Raw genomic sequence first — 17552 nt, 5'->3', positions numbered from 1 at the left:
AGCTTTAACCCAGCGCATCCGTGGGGCGCTGGAGGAGGGCTGGGCCGCCGCCCCCGGCAGCGAGTGACCTTCTCGCGCAGCCCCCGCACTCCCCCCAACTCCGCGCGGGGGCCTGGGCGGTGGGGCGAGACGGACACGGCGCGCAGCGGCTGCCGAGCGCCCCTGGCCCGGGGCCCACCTCCGCCGCGGCCGCCCCCCCGCCCTGTCCCGCCGCCGCCCACGCCCCGTCGCGGGGGGCAGGCCCAGGAGGCGGGCGGCTGGCCCCTTTAAAGCGTCGCGGGCGAGGGCCGGGCGCCGTAAGCTCGGCTGCTGAGAGAGCGGCGCTCCGAGCCCAGCGCGCAGGGCTGCCCTTCGCCGGCCGGCGGGGCGGCGCTGTCGGCCCCGGGGCGGGCGCTCCGGGCTCGCCGACGCCTCTCGCTCCCGGCGGCCGCGCGCCACCCCGCTCTGTCCTGCTAGTCCCGGGAGTGCCCGCCATGCGCCCAGGCTAGCGCGCCCAGGGCGCAGCGCCGACCCCGGCCGCGCCGGCCGCCCGCTCCCGCCGCAGGCATGCTGCGCCCGCTGCTGCTCGCGGCGCTCTGCCTGGCCGGCCGGCTCGCGGCCGCCCGCGGCTGTCAGCTGCCCTCCGAGTGGAGACCCCTGAGCGAGGGCTGCCGCGCCGAGCTGGCCGAGATCATCGTGTACGCCAAGGTGCTGGCGCTGCACCAGGAGGTGCACGGCCTGTACAACTACCTGCCGTGGCAGTACGAGGCCAGCGACGCGGGGCTCTTCTACTCGGCCGAGATCGAGATGCTGTGCGACCAGGCGTGGGGCAGCATGCTCGAGGTGCCCGCGGGCTCCAGACTCAACCTCACTGGCCTGGGCTACTTCTCGTGTCACTCCCACACCGTGGTCCAGGACTACTCGTACTTCTTCTTCCTCAGGTGAGCGCGGCACGTCCCGCCCACTCCTTCTCCTGCAGCTATCCGCGTGACTTCCCGAGGGCCCCGTTATCCGGAGCCAGGTCAGGAACAACAGGGAATCCTGTCCGTACCATTTTGGAATACGCCTTGGGCTCCTTTCCTTACTCTCTATTCTCTCTGCTCCGTGGGACGTCTCGACAAAGGTCCTGGGGTGTATTTGGCTAAGGCTGTTAAAACACAGAACAACACCCCAAGACAGGGATGATTTCAGTGCTTAAAGCGTTGAAGAGTGTTTCAGGCAAAAGCCCAAAATAGTTTCCAAAAATCCATTTGACTCTTCTTTAGATTTATACTTTTAATTGGATTCCCTGGGAGTAGCTTGGGGTGGTGAGGGGGGGTAAACACCAGACTTTGAAATCAGATTCTCGTTGGAATTCTGGCTCTGCTCTTCCTGTGATTTCTGAGCAAATTGTCTTTTGAAGAACCTCCGGATCCTCAGTTCCATAATGTGAGAAACCGGGTTATGCCGAGCACCTGGTGCAGGTTAGCTGCAGAAGGAATAGTCACTCTTTTCCCCACCTGCTTAAATGCCAGGATAGGCATGGTGTGGAATGCCGCGCAGCTGTCCCTTTGTTTCACCCCCTTATCCACCACCAGCAGACCTCAGCGCTGGGCTTTTCAAAATAGCAAAGGTTTATGTGGGGGCCTGCTGGGGGGGGGGGCGGGGAAGACCTGGCTTGTAGTGCTTTGAAGAGTATAGGTGAAGAAGGCAGGAGGTTCTCTCTGACTGGAGACTCCTGGAATCCTGTCAAGTTCCATGAAAGTTGGCCTGCAGTCAATTCGTGTGTATAAGAATTCAGTCAATGGGTTTGAAGCAGGTGGAACCCTAAATGCATTGGCTCTCTCCCGTTGAATTAGAGTGATGTAGAGCAGCTGAGAGAAGCCTTGAACTGGAATGTAACCTACCTATCAAGCTAGTGAGTGAATTAATCCACAGTTGAGGCTGGTACTGGTTCCAGTCTTCCCAGTCCCTGAAGCGGCAACAAGGACTTTTGGAATGGCTAGGACCCCAGTCTGCGGATTCACTTTTAACCTCTTGAGATTTCACATCCCTCTGAGAAAGAAAACCGTGAGATCCACCGAGGGGCGTTCATAAGCTCATGGCAACACATGTTTCCCGTGCTGAAGCCAGAACCTCTAAGTTTAGATTACATGGCGTGCTTTGTGTTGGCTTGAGTGGTTTAGTGAGATTAAGTTGTTTTTCTTTTCTTTCTTTTTAATTGCTGGGGAAGTATAGTTTCTAAATAAAGTCAGCAAGGAGTGAGCTAGTATCCTTGATACAGAGAAACTTAACTCAGATTTCTCATGTTTCTCTTGAGGAAAGATACTGAGACCCCAGCTATAAAGCTATTAATCACTGAACCTTTATTTTCCAAAGAAAAAAGAGCTGGAGGACTTGAGCAGACGTTATTTTTTCCTGATTTTTATCATGACAGAGCTTTGTCCAGTGGCTCTGTGGTGGTCAGCCAGCTCTTTTTTTTTTTTTTTTTTAAAGATTTTTTTTTTTATTTATTTGAGAGAGAGAATGAGAGAGAGAGAGCACATGAGAGGGGGGAGGGTCAGAGGGAGAAGCAGACTCCCTGCCGAGCAGGGAGCCCGATGCGGGACTCGATCCCGGGACTCCAGGATCACGACCTGAGCCGAAGGCAGTTGCTTAACCAACTGAGCCACCCAGGCGCCCTCAGCCAGCTCTTTAATCTTTCCCTCTGACATATTTACAAAAAGTTAGGGCAGAAATACAGAGTCAACTGGTAGTCTGACAGATTTCCATTTCACAGGGCTGTGTTGCCCTGAAGTTAACAACTGCATACAAATCATTCCTCCCCTGTTATTCTGGGACCCAGTGAGACAAGAACAGATTCTGGGCAGTGTCACAGGGGAAAGTGGCAGTGGAGGCTCCCTGGTGAGCCCTACATCCCCTCTTTGTGCTGGAGGGTAACTTCGACCTCTTCTCCCTCTGCGTGATTTCTTTATCTTTCCAACAGGTGATTTATTCTTAGCTCTATAAAAATGTTAACATCTCTATTGCATTCACTCTATGCCAGACACTTTATCTAATGCAGTCCTTCCACTACCAGCAAGAAAGTGCTATTCTCCTCCTCTTTTTACAGACTGGAATAGTGAAGCTTAGATAATCGAGGAAATTCATCTCTCTTTCGATAGAAGATCAGTAGCAATGGCAGGATTCAAACCTGGGTCCTTAGAACTGGCTTTCCTTTGATCAAGAAACAAGGAACACTCGGTGAGAAAGAAGGCCACTTGGGAGACCTACAAGTAGACAAACACATATGCATCCCCACCCCCTGCAGCCCTTCACCTAAACTCCCCTCTGGGAAAACCTTAAGGATAGACTCATGCAGTGTGAGGCAGAGAAACATTTAGAAATAGTAAGTCCTGTAATGAGAGCCATGTGAGACCTAGTGGGGTAATGGCAAGACCGTCAGTCTTTACAACTCTTGATTAAGGCCGCTATACCCTGTGGCTGTCCAGTCTACAGTTCTGCTTTTTTTCTTTTTTTCCCATTAGGATGGATGAGAATTATAATCTCTTGCCTCACGGAGTCAATTTCCAAGATGCCATCTTTCCAGACACTCAAGAGAACAGAAGGATGTTTTCCAGCCTTTTCCAGTTTTCGAACTGTTCTCAAGGGCAGCAGTTGGCAACTTTTTCCAGTGACTGGGAGATCCAGGAAGACAATAGGGTAAGAACTGGCTGTTCCCTGGGTCACAGCAAAATAATAGACCAACTACACCTTGTCTGAATTCCGTGACCAAAGGAGTCAAGAGTGCTCTTCCAGAAGCCCAGACCAAAGAGTATTATCCCTCCTGTTACTCTGGCCGTTAAAAACAAAACAAAACAAACCCCAAAACACTGCTCATAAACTGGATTCCTGAGGCTTTACTCTGGGGTTCCTCATAAAGTGAGAGAACAGATGGAATGAAGGTTGGCACATGGCCTCAGTTTCCTTTTCTGTGTAATGGAAACCGTCTACATCATAAGGTTGATGCAATATGATTTAACTATGTAAAAAAAAAAAAATATTAAAGCCTTTAACCTAGTGCCTGGCAGAGTAAGTACTCAGCACATGAGAGCTGTTAGGACTATTATATCATTACTGTCATTGATTGCATAAGGCTCTAGGGACTCTTCTAAGGGAGAAGAAAAAGTCCTCAAAGAAATGGTTGTCCGAGCTAACACTTTCATGATTGTTAACTCTAGTTGTGAAGACCTAGAGGTACAGGGTGGCCAAAGTGGTTGTGGAATTGTAAGGGTTAAGATAATTTGGGGTCTGAAGATATAAAAGGGACCTGCCCATCTGGGACAGATGCCAGAGTTGGAGGCAGATTTTGAAGACTGTCCCTTTCCCAAACGGCATTACCATACTGGAGCTGGGATGATGTAAGACTGGGTCAGTAAAGGAGGTGGCCCCAGTCCCAGTCTCCCATCCGAGATGTCTTTAGGACAGTGTGACAGACTGCTGGGAGCATTCTGATGTGGGGTTTGAGGTATCCCATGGGACAAGGACTATTTTTATGGGTTGATGAATTAATTTGCACATGGTAAGTGGCTCCCATGGGTCCCCAAGTCTAGAAGTGTAAAATGGTAGTCAGTGGAGTTTCTCTCCCACCTCTGGTGCCCGCCCAACCCGGTTCCCACCTACTCTACAAACAAGTAGCTATTGTTCCTAGTTTCTTATAAATGTTGGAGTATTTCCATCCAACAAATAATTCAAACTTGTGTTATTTACTGTTGTCTTTGACACAAATGGTAGCCCACTATGCACACTTTGCTGTGCATTGCTTTTATTCACAAGTACATTCTGAAGATCTTTCTATATCAATGCAGATAAAGTTGCCTTAAAGGCTGCCTAGTGTGTTCCATTGTGTGCATGTGTCACAATATATTTGATCAGGTCCTCTGTTAATAGGTGGTTAGGTTGGTTTCCAATACTTAGCTATTACAAAGAGTGTGGACATGGAGGATATTATACATACCTCATTTTGTGGGACTGCAGAGTCCAATCTTTAGCCAATATTGTGTGCCTACTATAAAGAGCTACTGTGTTAGATGCTAGTTTTTCAATGTTGAGCAAAATACAAAGTGCCTGTTCTCCTGGAGTGTGTAGTACTAGTGTTGGTGATTGACAGAATCAAAAGACCCCATTAATGATTGCATACTTTTAAATGGAAACCTATGCTCCGACAAAATCCAGGAATCTGGCCTAGACTTAAGGGTAAAGAAAGCCTTCTCTGTTGACTTGATACTGGAGCTAAGATCTGATGGATGAAGAGGCATCCTAGTTAATGTTGGGATCAAGGAGAGAGGAGTGCAGTCCAAAGTCCCTGTGGTGGCAGAGTTCATGGTGCCTTTGAGGGAATGAAAGAAAGCTACTTGTCTGGAGCAAAGGGAGTGAGTGAGAAGGATGGGACAAGAGCTGGAGGTGGGGCTAGATCTAGTGAGGATTTTGGCTTTGTCCTAACTGTAATGGGAAACCTTTTATGTTGTGAAAGGAAGGGGCGATGGGGATCAAATTTACATTTTGAAAGACCAACTGGGTTGGAAGGAATCCAAATGATGTGGTGAGAACAGGTAGTAGTTATAAAAGCTACCAGGTAGTTGCTGGACTATGGTAGAGGCAGTAGGGATGGAGTAAAGTGGAAGAATTGGGAAGAGATTTAGAAAATAAGTAGGTGTTCCTGATGGTTTGGTTGCAAAGGAGGTGGAGGAAGGTCAAAGATAACTCCTGGGTTTCTGGCATGTGAACTGCATGCCAGAACAGACACGGAGAAATGTGAATAGGAAAGGTTTGGTAGGGGAATTCATAGGTCAGATGCTGAACGTACAGAGTTGAGGTGTTTTTGAGCCATCTGAGCCATTTTGCGCCAAGTGAGATCTTGAATAGTGGTTGGATCTATCCGTTCAGAGCTTTGAGAAGAGCTCTAAGTGGCAGATAGACCTTGGGACTTAACAATAATTAGATGTCAGTTGAGGCTGGATGTGAATGAGATTTTCAAGGGAGAGCACATAGAGCAAAATATAGGCCCTAGGGTAGGACTGAGCCTTGTGGAATGCGAATACTGGTTGAGAAGGAACAGTCAGAGAGGTAGAAGAGTCAAGGAAAGCTAGAAGAGTCAAGGGTAACAGAGTGTTTCTAGAAGAATGAGTGATCATCAGAGTCAAAAGCTGTTGAGAAGTCAAGTAAAATGATGACTGAGGAGTAACCTCTCTTTGGTGACCTAAATGAGGACAGTTTCCGTAATATGAGGGAGTAAGGTGGTGGGGCATGCGTGAGGGTAGACAACTCTTTGATGAAGTTTGCCTGTGGATGGTTTAATACATATAATAAGGCTGCAGGTGAAGCGTAGAATAGTTGAGGGGAGGGATTTTGTTGTGTTTAAAGATGGCAGCCTGTTCACACCACTTGGTCTCTGTTTTCCTACTCCTCAGACGCTGTCTATTCAAGTCGACTGAATGACCCAAGGGCAGGGATATCTGTTTTGTTTACTGTTGTATACTTGGTGCATTTTTTTATGGGTCTTACACATTTGTTAAATGAATCCTGTCTCTCATCCAGACAGATCTGATGTCTAAGGAAGCAGAAGCCTCTGTCTCTTTCTGCCTCATTTTCTACATTAAGATCGAAAATCCATATACAGTAAAAATCACTCTCTTGCATATGCTGTTATGAGTTTTAATAAATGCACATTACCGTATAATCACAACTACAACCACAGTGCGGAAAAGTACCATCACTGAAGAGAACCTCCCTTCTGCCCTCTTTTTGGTCAGACCCTACCCTCACCTGAACTCACGGGAACCACTGATATGTTCTCCAACACTAGTTGTGCATTTTCCAGACTGTCCTATGAATGGAATCTACAGTATGTTGTTTTTTTTTTTTAATTTTGGCTGCTTTTACTTAGCATAATACATTTAAAATTGTGTTGTTTATTAGTAGTTCACCTTGTTTTTAATTACTGAATATTCCATTGTAGGGATGTATCATGGTTTTATTTATCCAGTCATCAGTTGAGAGAGATTTAAGTTCACAAATTTAGACTACTAGACCTTCCATAAAGACACATGTACAGGTTTTTGTATGCACATAAATTTCAGTGTGTCTTCGGTAAATACCTAGGATGGGTTTGCTGGGTCATACGGTAAGTGTGTGTCTAACTTTGTAAGAAACTGCAAAACTGTTTATGAGAACAGCAAAGTTTTGCATTCGTATTAGCAATGTATGCAAGCTCTAGTTCTGCATCCTCATCAGTACTTGGTATGGTCAGAAAAAATAGACTTTCTAATAGGTGTGTGGTAGTATCTCATTGTGTGCGTGTGTCTGGTTGGTTCTTAGATTCCACATCTAAGCTCATATGGTAATTGTCTTACTCTGTCTAACTTATTTCACTTAGCATAATGCTCTCAAGGTCCATCCTTCGTCCATTGTTGCAAATGGCAGGATCTCCTTTGTAAAGGCTAGATAATCTTTGTGCATATATATACGCCACAGTTTCTTTATCCCTTCATCTGTCAGTGGACATGTAGGTTGCTTCCCTGTCTTGGCTATTGTGAAAAATGTTGCACTGAACATGGGAGCGCAGATAAGTCTTCAAGGTACTGATTTCATCCAGTTTGGGTTTATATCCAGAAGTGGGATTGCTGGATCATTTGGTAGTTCTATTTTTAATTTTTAAAGGAACCTCCATACTGTTTTCCATAGCAGCTGTATCAGTTTACATTCCCACTAACAGTGTATGAGGGACCTACCTCCTTTCCACATCCTTGCCAATACATGGTATCTTCTAGTTTTTGGATAATAGCTGTCTTAACACGTGCAAGGTGATACCTTATGGTGCTTTTGGTTTATATTTCCCTGATGATTAATGATGCTGAGCATGTTTGTGTGTGTGCTGGCCCTCTGTATGTCCCTGGAAAAGTGTCTAGTCAGGTCCTCTGCCCATTTTTTATTTTAAAGGTTTGTTTTTTTTAAGATTTTATTTATTTATCTGAGAGAGAGAGAGAGCGCACATGAGAGGGGGGAGGGTCAGAGGGAGAAGCAGACTTCCTGCCGAGCAGGGAGCCTGATGTGGGACTCGATCCCGGGACTCCAGGATCATGACCTGAGCTGAAGGCAGTCGCTCAACCAACTGAGCCACCCAGGCGCCCCTCTGCCCATTTTTAAAAAAAATTTAAACTCAATTTAGTTAACATATAGTGTATTATTAGTTTCAGGGGTAGAATTTAGTGATTCATCAGTTACATATAACACCCAGTGCTCATTACATCAAGTGCCCTCCTTAATGCCCATCATCCAGTTACCCCTTCCCCCACCCACCTCCCTTCCAGTAACCCTCAGTTTGTTGCCTATAGTTAGGAGTCCCTTAGGATTTGCCTCCCTCTCTGTTTTTGTCTTATTTTATTTTTCCTTCCCTTCCTCTATGTTCATCTGTTTTGTCTTTTAAATTCCACATGAGTGAAATCACATGGTATTTGTCTTTCTTGGACTATTTTGCTTAGCATAATACCCTATAGTTCCATCCACGTCATTGCAAATGGCAAGATTTCATTCTTTTTGATGGCTGAGTAAAATTCCACTGTGTATATATATATATATACCACATCTTCTTTATCCATTCATCTGTTGATGGACATCTGGGCTCTTTCCATATTTTGGCTATTATGAACATTGCTGCTATAAACATTGGGGTGCAGGTGCCCTTTCGGATCACTGTTTTTGTATCCTTTGGGTAAATACCTAGTAGTGCAATTGCTGGGTGGTAGGGTAGCTCTATTTTTAACTTTTAGAGGAACCTCCATACTATTTCCCAGAGTGGCTGCACCAGCTTGCACTCCCACCAACAGTGTAGGAAGGTTTTCCTTTCTCCACATCCTCATGACCATTTGTTGTTTCTTGAGTGGTTAATTTTAGCCATTCTGACTGGTGTGAGGTGGTATCTCATTGTAGTTCTGATTTGGATTTCCCTGATGCTGAGTGATATTGAGCATTTTTTTTCATGTGTCTATTAGCCATTTGTATGTCTTCCTTGGAGAAGTGTCTGTTCATGTCTTCTGCCCATTTCTTGACTGGATTTTTTTGGTCTTTTTGGGTGTTGAGTTTGGTAAGTTTTTTTTTTTTTTAAGATTTTATTTATTTATTTGACAGAGAGAGACACAGTGAGAGAGGAAACACAAGGAGGGGGAGTGGGAGGGGGGAAGCATGCTTCCCGCGGAGCGGGGAGCCCGCTGCAGGGCTTGATCCCAGGACCCTGGGATCATGACCTGAGCCGAAGGCAGACGCTTAACGACTGAGCCACCCAGGTGCCCTGAGTTTGGTAAGTTCTTTATTTTTGGATACTAGCCCTTTATCTAATATGTCCTTTGTGAATATCTTCTCCCATTCCATAGGTTTTCTTTTGGTTTTGTTGATTGTTTCCTTTGCTGTCCTCTGCTCATTTTTAAGTCCGATTATTTTTTGCTGTTATGTAAGTTCTTTGTATGGTTTGGATATTAACCCCTTATTGGATACACCCTTTGCAAATACCTTCTCTCATTTAGTAGGTTGCTTCTTCATTTTGTTGATGGTTTTCTTCACTGTGCAAAAGGCTTTAGTTCGATGCAGTCTCAATTTTTTATTTCTGCTTTTGTTGCTTTTGCCTGAGGAGCCTTACACAAAAATCTGCTCAGACCGATGTCCAAGAGTTTACTGCTTATGTTTTCTTTTAGTAGTTTTATAGTTTCAGGTCTTACATTTAGAGTTTTTAATCCATTTAGAATTTCTTTTTGTATGTAGTGTAAGAAAGTGGTCCAGTTTCATTTCTTCATGTAGCTGTTCACTTTTTCCAACACTGTTTATTGAAGAGACTGTCTTTTCTCTGTGGTATATTCTTGCTACCTCCTTTGTAGATGAATTTACCATATATGTATGGGTTTATTTCTGGGCTGTCTATTCTGTTCCTTTGATCTGTGTGTCTGTTATTGTGCCAGTACCATACTGTTTTGATTACTACTGACTAGTAGTATAGCTTGAGATGTGGGAGGATGATCCCTCCAGCTTTGTTGTTCTTTATCAAGATGGCTTTGGCTATTCATGGTCTTTTGTGGTTCCATACAAATTTTAGGATTGTTCTATTTCTGTGAAAAAATGCTATTGGTATTTTGATAGGGATTACATTGAATGTGTAAATTGCTTTGGGTGGTATGGACATTTTAACAATACTAATTCTTTCAATCCATGAGCATGGTATGTCTTTCCATTTGTGTCTTCAACTTATTTCACCAGTGCCTTATAATTTTCATAGTACAGATGTTTCACCTTCTTGGTTAAATTTATTCTTAGGCATTTTACTATTTTTTTTTAAAGATTTTATTTATTTATTCATGAGAGACAGAGAGGCAGAGGGACAAGCAGGCTCCCAAGGAGCAGGGAGCCTGATGTGGGACTTGATCCCAGGACCCTGAGATCATGACCTGAGCCGAAGGCAGACGCTTAACCATCTGAGCCACCCAGGCGCCCACATTTTACTATTTTTGATGCAATTGTAAATGGAATTGTTTTCTTAATTTCTCTTTCTGATAATTCATTATTGTGTAGAAATGCAACAGATGTCTGTATATTAATTTTGTAAATTAGGGTTTCCTATATTTAATGTCATATCATTTGCACATAGAGACAGTTTTACTTCTTCCATTCCAATTTGGATGCCGTTTCTTTCTTGTCTAATTTCTCTGGTTAGGACTTCCAGTACTATGTTGAACAAAAATGATGGGAGTGAACATAACCTTGTCTTGTTCCTAGTTGTAGGGGATACGTTTTTGCTTTACATTGTTGAGTATGATGTTACCTGTGGTTTTTCACACATGGTGTTTATTATGTTGAGGTATGTTCCTTCTGTACTCACTTTGTTGAGATTCTTTATCATAAATGGGTGTTTGATTTTTGTCAAGTGCTTTTTCTGCATCTATCATGATAATCTGATTTTTATCCTTCATTTTGTTAATGTGCTGTATCATGTTGGTTTCCCACTTGATTGTGGTGAATGATCCTTCTAATAAATTTTTGAATTGCGTTTGCTAATATTTGGTTGAGGATTTTTGCATCTCTGCTCATCCAGGAATATGGGCCTATAATTTTTTTGTAGTGTTTTGGTTTTGCTAACGGAGTAATGCTGGCCTTGTAGAATGAATTTGGAAACACTGCTTTAATTTGTGTGAATAGCTTAAGAAGGATAGGTATTAACTCTACTTTAAATGTTTAGTAAAATTCACCTGTGAAATTTTCTGCTCCTGGAGTTTTGGGAATTTTTGATTACTGATTCAGTTTCATTGCTAACAGTCTATTCAGATTTTACATTTCTTCCTGATTCAGTCTTGGAAGTTGATATGTTTTTAGGAATTTATCTGTTTCTTCTAGGTTTTCCAGTTTGTTGTATAGTTGGTAGTTGTTTCTTATCCCTTGTATTTCTGTGGTGTTAGTTGTAACTTCTCTTTCATTTCTGAGTGTGAGTCCTCTTTTTTTTTTTTTCCCTTGATGAGTCGGTTAAAGGTTTATCAGTTTTATCTTTTCAAAAAACCCATTCTTAGATTGATCTTTTCTATTGTAATTTTAGTCTCTATCATTTATTGCCCCTCTGATCTTTATTTCCTTCCATCTACTAATTTTGGGCTTTGTTCTTCTTTTTCTAGTTGCTATAGGTGTACATTTAGATTGTTTGAGGTTTTTGTTTTGTTTTCTTTTGACCTAGGCCTCCTGCATCACTATAAACATCCCCCTTAGAGCTGCCTTTGCTATGTCTCAGATTTTTGAACACTGTGTTTCTATTTTCATTTGTATCAAGGTGTTTTTTGATTTCCTTTTTGATCTCTTCCCTGGGTTAATAACATGTTGTTTAGCCTTTATATGTTTGTATTTTTTCCAGTTTTTTTTTTCTTGTAACTTCTAGTTTCATGCCTTTTGTGGTCAGAAAAGATGCTTGATATGAATTTAGTCCTCTTAAATTTGAGACTTGTTTTGTAGCCTAACTTGTGATCTATCCTGGAGAATGTTCCATGTGCACTTGAAGAGAATGTGTATTCTGCTGTTGGATGAAATGTTCCATATATGTTTGTTGAGCCCATCTGGTCTAACCTGTCCTTTAAAGCCACTATTTCCTTATTGATTTTCTGTCTGGATGATGTATCAATGCCATAAGTGGGGTGTTAAAGTCGCACTCTTAATGTATTACTGTCAGTTTCTTTTATGTCTGTTCATATTTGCTTGATCATATTCATATGCTCCTATGTTAGTTGCATAGGTATTTATAATTGTTATGTCCTTTTGTTGGATTGATTTCTTTATTGTTATGTAATGCCTTTCTTTGTCTCTTGTGACAGTCTTTGTTTCAAGTCTATTTTGCCTAGTAAGTATTTTTTTTTTTTCTTCCATTTGCATGGAATATCTTTTTCCAACCCTTGACTTTCAGTCTGTATGTGTCTTTAGGTCTGAAGTGAGTCTCTTGTAGGCAGCATATAGAGGGTCTTATTTTTTTTTTAATCTATCCTGTCACCCTATATCTTTTGATTGGAACATTTAGGCCATTTACATTTAAAGTAATCATTAAAAGTACTATGTACTTTTATTTTGTTGATTTATGGTTTTTGTTTTTTTTTTGGTAGTACTTTATTTTTTTGAAGTATAACCTATCGTGATATTTGTTTGGTAATTCTATATACTTCTCAGTGCTCATCATGATAGGTGCCCCCTTAATTCTCTTTATCTATTTCAACTAGTCCCTCACTCTCTTCTTCTTTAGGAGCAGTTTGTTCTATGTATTTAAGAGTCTGTTTTGGGGCACCTGGAATGGCTCAGTTGGTTAAGCGTCTGCCTTTGGTTCAGGTTGTGATCCCAGGGTCCTAGAATCGAGCCCCACATCAGGCTCCCTGCTCATCAGGGGTTGGGGTGGGATGAATGTCTGCTTCTCCCTCTCCCTCTGCCCCTCTCCCTGCTTGTTCTCTCTCTCTCTCTCTTGCTTGCTCACTTTCACTCTCTCTCAAATAAAATCTTTAAAAAACAGATTTTTTTTGATTGCTTGTTTTCTTAAATTCCACAGATGAGTGCAATCATATGGTATTTGTTTTTCTCTGATTTCACTTAGCATCATACCTTCTAAATCCACCCATGTTGTTATAAATGGCAAGATCTTTTTATGGCTGAGTAATATCCCATTGTGTATATATACCCCACATCTTCTTTATCTGTTAACCTGTGGATGGATACTTGCGTTGCTTCCGTATCTTGACTATTAGAAATAGTGCTGCAGTAAACATAGGGTTGCATATATTTGAATTAGCATTTTTGTATTCCTTGGGTAAATACCTGGTAGTCGAATTACTGGATCATATGGTAATTCTATTTTTAATTTTTGAAGAACCCTTCATACTCTTTTCCACAGCAGGTGTATCAATTTGCAGTCCTGCTAACAGTGCACCAGGGTTCCTTTTTCTCCATATCCTTGCCAATACTTGTCATTTCTTGTCTTTTTTATTTTAGCCATTCTGACAGGTATAAAATGATACCTTATTGTGGTTTTAATTTGCATTATGCTGATGATGAGTGATGTTGAACATCTTTTCATGTGTCTGTTGGCCATTTGTATGTCTTTCAAAAAAGTCTATTCAGATCCTTTGCCCATTTTTAAATTGGATTATTTGTTTTTTGGTGTTGAATTGTATAAGCTCTTTTATATATTTTGGATACTAACCCCTTATCAGATATATCATTTGCAAATATCTACTTTAAGTAGGTTGCCATTTTGTTTTGTTGTTTCCTTTGCTGTGTAAAAGCTTTTTATGTTGATATAGTCCCAATGGTTTAATTTTGCTTTTGTTCCCCTTGCCAGAGGTGATGTATCTAGAAAAATGTTTCTATGGTTAATGTTAGAGAAATTATTGCCTATATTTTCTTCTAGGAATTTTATGGTTTCAGGTTTCACATTTAGGTCTGTAATCCATTTTGAGTTTATTTTTGTATATAGTGTTTTTATAGTTCTTCTTTTGCTTTCTTGTGCTTTGATGACTTTATTGTTATGCTTGGATTTCTTTCTCTTTGTTATTTGTGTGTCTATTAAAGGTTTTTGGTTTGTGGTCACCATGAGGTTTAGTTAAAACCTCCTATGCGTAACAGTCTATTTTAAGTCGTCAGTTGCTTAGGGTCTAACACATTCTAAGAGCACTACATTAACATCCCCCAGCATTTTATGTAATTTATGCTATATATTACATTTTTATTTTGTGTATCCCTTAAATAATTACTGTAGATCTAGTTGATTTTGCTATTTCTGTCTTTTAATTTTCATAATAGCTTTATAAATAGTCAATACACTACTTTTATGTTTGCGTTTGTCAATGAGATTTTTCCTTTCCCAGTTTTCTTAAGTTTATTGATGGCCTTTTCTGCTTAAAGAAGTACTTTAACACTTCTTGTAAGGCCACTTCAGTGGTGATGAGCTCCTTTAACTTTGGCCTGTCTGGGAAACTCTTTCTCTTTCATTTCTGAATGATACATTTTGCCAGGTAGAGTACTCTTGGTTATAGGTTTTTTCCTTTTAGCATGTAGATTATACTTTGGTGTACTCCCTCCAGACCTATAAAGTTTCGGCTGAAAAGTCTGCTCATGGTCTTAGGGGTGTTCCTCTGTACATAACTTGCTTTTTTTGTTGTTGCCTTTAAGATTCTCCTTTTATCTTTCACTCTTGACATTATAATTATTATGTGTCTTGGTGTGAACGTCTTCAGGTTCATCTTGTTTGGGGTTCTCTAATTCTTGGGCTTGGATGTCTGTTTCCTTCACCAGGTTAGGGAAGCTCTCAGCTATTATTTCTTCAAGTAAGTTTTCTGCCCCTTTCTCTTCTCTTTCTGGGAACTACATAATGAGAAAGATAATCTGCTTGATGTTGTCCCAGAGTTCCCTTAAATTATTCTCCTTTGTTTTCCTTTTTGCTGTTCACCTTGGAGGATTTCCACTACCCTCTCTTCCAGATCACCGCTCAGTTCTTCTGTGTCCTTGAATATGCGGTTTATTCCTTCTAGTGGATTTTTCATTTCAGTTATTGTATCCTTTTTTTTTTTAAATTTAAATTCAATTACCCAACATATAGTACATCATTCGTTTTTGTTATAATGTTCAATGATTCATTAGTTGCGTATAACATCCAGTGCTCATCACATCATGTTCCCTCCTTAATGCCCATCACCCAGTTACCCCATTCCCCCACCCACCTCCTTTTCTGCAACCCTCAGTTTGTTTCCTGGAGTCAAGAGTCTCATATGGTTTGTCTCCCTCTCTGATTTCTTCCCATTCAGTCTTCCCTCCCTTTCCCTATTGTCCTCTGCACTATTCCTTATGTTCCACATATGAGTAAAACCATATGATAATTGTCTTTCTCTGATTGACTTACTTCACTTAGTATAATATCCCCCAGTTGTATTCTTCAGCTTTTATTGTTTTTTAAGATTTTCTCTTTGTTGAAGTTCTCACTGTGTTCATCCATTCTTCTCCCAAGTTTGGTGAGCATCTTTATGGAAATTCCTTTGAATTTCCTATCAGGTACACTGTTTATCTCCATTTCATTTAGTTCTTTTTCTGAGGTTTTGTTTTGTTCTTTCATTTGGAACATTCTCCTCTCTCTTCATTTTGCCTAGCTCTCTGTGTAATTAGGTAGATCAGGTAGACATTTCTTGGTCTTGAAGGAGTCCTGTGGAGCCCAGAAGTGCAGTCCAACTGGTCACCAGAACCAGATGTTTCAGGGGCATCCCCTGAGTAGGTACATGTTGTGGCTGGGCTGAGACATGTGGGCATGCTGGTAGGTGGAGCTGATGAGTGGAGTAGCTGGCCGAGGGTCCTACCTGTGGTTGCTGTCTGCACTGTTGCATAGGGCTTCATTCCCTACCCCTGGGCAGGAGCCGCTTTGGTGGAGCACTGGTTCTAAGGCCATTAGCCAGGTGTGGGGGGACAGGAACCACTTTGTAGGGGTGCTGGTCCCAGCTGAGACCACCTGCTGGGTGTGGCAGGGTAGGAACTGATTGGGGGGGTATGTCTGGCACAGCAGGAGCTCATGGGGGGTACTGGTTTTGGCTGAGGATGTGTGCTGGGTAGGCGCTGCTTTCATGGGGGGGGCATTTTGCCAAGGCCACATGCCAGGTGTGGTGTGACAGGAGCCACATTAGACAAGTACCTGCTGGGGTGGGTGGGTGGGGCACGGCATGTTTGCAGTGGATTGCAGGGGTAGGGCAAATGGTGCTAGCAAGGTAGATGGGAAGTGTCAGAACTGTTTCTCATCCAGGTCAGGCTAGCTAGGCAGAAGGAGAGCAAGAACAATGGCACCTGCCAGCAATTACATTCCTGGATAAAATTCCTACAGATCCGTGCTCCTCTGGCACATGCCCTAGAATTGGTCAACTAATGTCCTTCATGTGTGGTCCAGGTGCTTATCAAACTGTTTACTCTGTGCTGGGTCTTGGAGCAAGTGAGTTTGTATATGGGCCCTTTAAGAGTGGAGTCTTGGTGTTCTATAGCCCTTCTGCTCTCCTGGAGTTAAGCTCCTCTGATTTTTTTTTTTTTTTTTAAGATTTTATTTATTTATTTGACAGGGAGAGAGAGCACAAACAGTGGGGAGTGGGAGAGGGAGAAGCAGGCTCCCCACTGAGCAGGGAGCCCGATGCAGTGCTTGATCCCAGGACTCTGGGATCATGACCTGAGCTGAAGGCAGATGCTTAACTGACTGAGCCACCCAGGTGCCCCCCGACCTTTTTTTTTTTTTTTTAAGCCAGACATTATGGTGGCTCATCTTGATGCAGGTCCCTATGTGGGCTTTGAACCCCTCCCTTCTCATGGAGGACTTCAATCCCTGTGATATCCCTCCTGCTTGTGGGTTATCTTGCTAGGGGTGTGGGTCCTGACTAGACTGTGTCTGCCATTCCTACCCTTTTCATTGCGGTCTTTATATCTTTGGTTGTGGAAGAGTTGTTCTGCTAGTATTTAGGTTATTCTTCGAGAGATTTGTCTATATGTAACTGCAGACTTAGTGTGTTGTTGAATGAGGTGAGCTCAGGATCCTTCTCTTCTGCTATCTTGATCCTAATCCCACATGCTGTGTTCTTAATGTCACAGTTTATGTTGATAAATATATTTATTAACAAAATTTAGTTTTAGTTTCTAATACTTCTGTTTTTTAGCTTTTATAGTAGTAGGAGTAATTTGCCTACCACTGTTACATTGCTGCAGTATTCTATTTTTGTCTATATATTTACAAAATATAAATATTTTGTACTTAAATATTCCTACTTAATCTCTTAGGTTTCTGTTAAATGTCTTTTATTTCAACTTGAATTCTCTTTAGCATTTTTTTTTTTTTTTGTAAGGCACGTGGTGAACTCTCTAAGCATTTGTTTGTCTCAGGAAGTCTTTATCTCCCTCTCATTTTTGAAGGTTATTCTTAGTTGGCTTTTTTTTTTTCCAGTACTTTGCATATATCACCCCACTCATTTTTCGCCTGCAAGTTTTCTGAAAAATCCTCTGATAGTCTTTTTGGGGAGGGGGTGTCACAAGTCCCCTTTCTC

At 42.3% G+C, this 17552-nt stretch overlaps 1 protein-coding gene across 1 annotated transcript in view; it reads left to right on the top strand.

Moving 5' to 3' along the window:
• Positions 1 to 312: 312 nt before the first annotated feature.
• Positions 313 to 17552, top strand: part of CCDC3 (coiled-coil domain containing 3) — a 104330-nt gene continuing 87090 nt past the window's right edge. The window contains exons 1-2 of the mRNA XM_006729064.3: positions 313 to 920; positions 3486 to 3660. Of these exons, the coding sequence (XP_006729127.2) occupies positions 547 to 920; positions 3486 to 3660 (549 nt within the window). The 5' untranslated portion in view covers positions 313 to 546. The remainder of the gene's footprint in view (positions 921 to 3485; positions 3661 to 17552) is intronic.

This window comes from Leptonychotes weddellii, chromosome 5 (assembly GCF_054177405.1).
Source record: "Leptonychotes weddellii isolate Sample4059 chromosome 5, ASM5417740v2, whole genome shotgun sequence".
Classification (NCBI taxonomy): domain Eukaryota; kingdom Metazoa; phylum Chordata; class Mammalia; order Carnivora; family Phocidae; genus Leptonychotes; species Leptonychotes weddellii.
The sequence above is the reverse complement of the archived record's forward strand: the minus strand, read 5'-3'. Positions and strand labels throughout refer to the sequence as shown.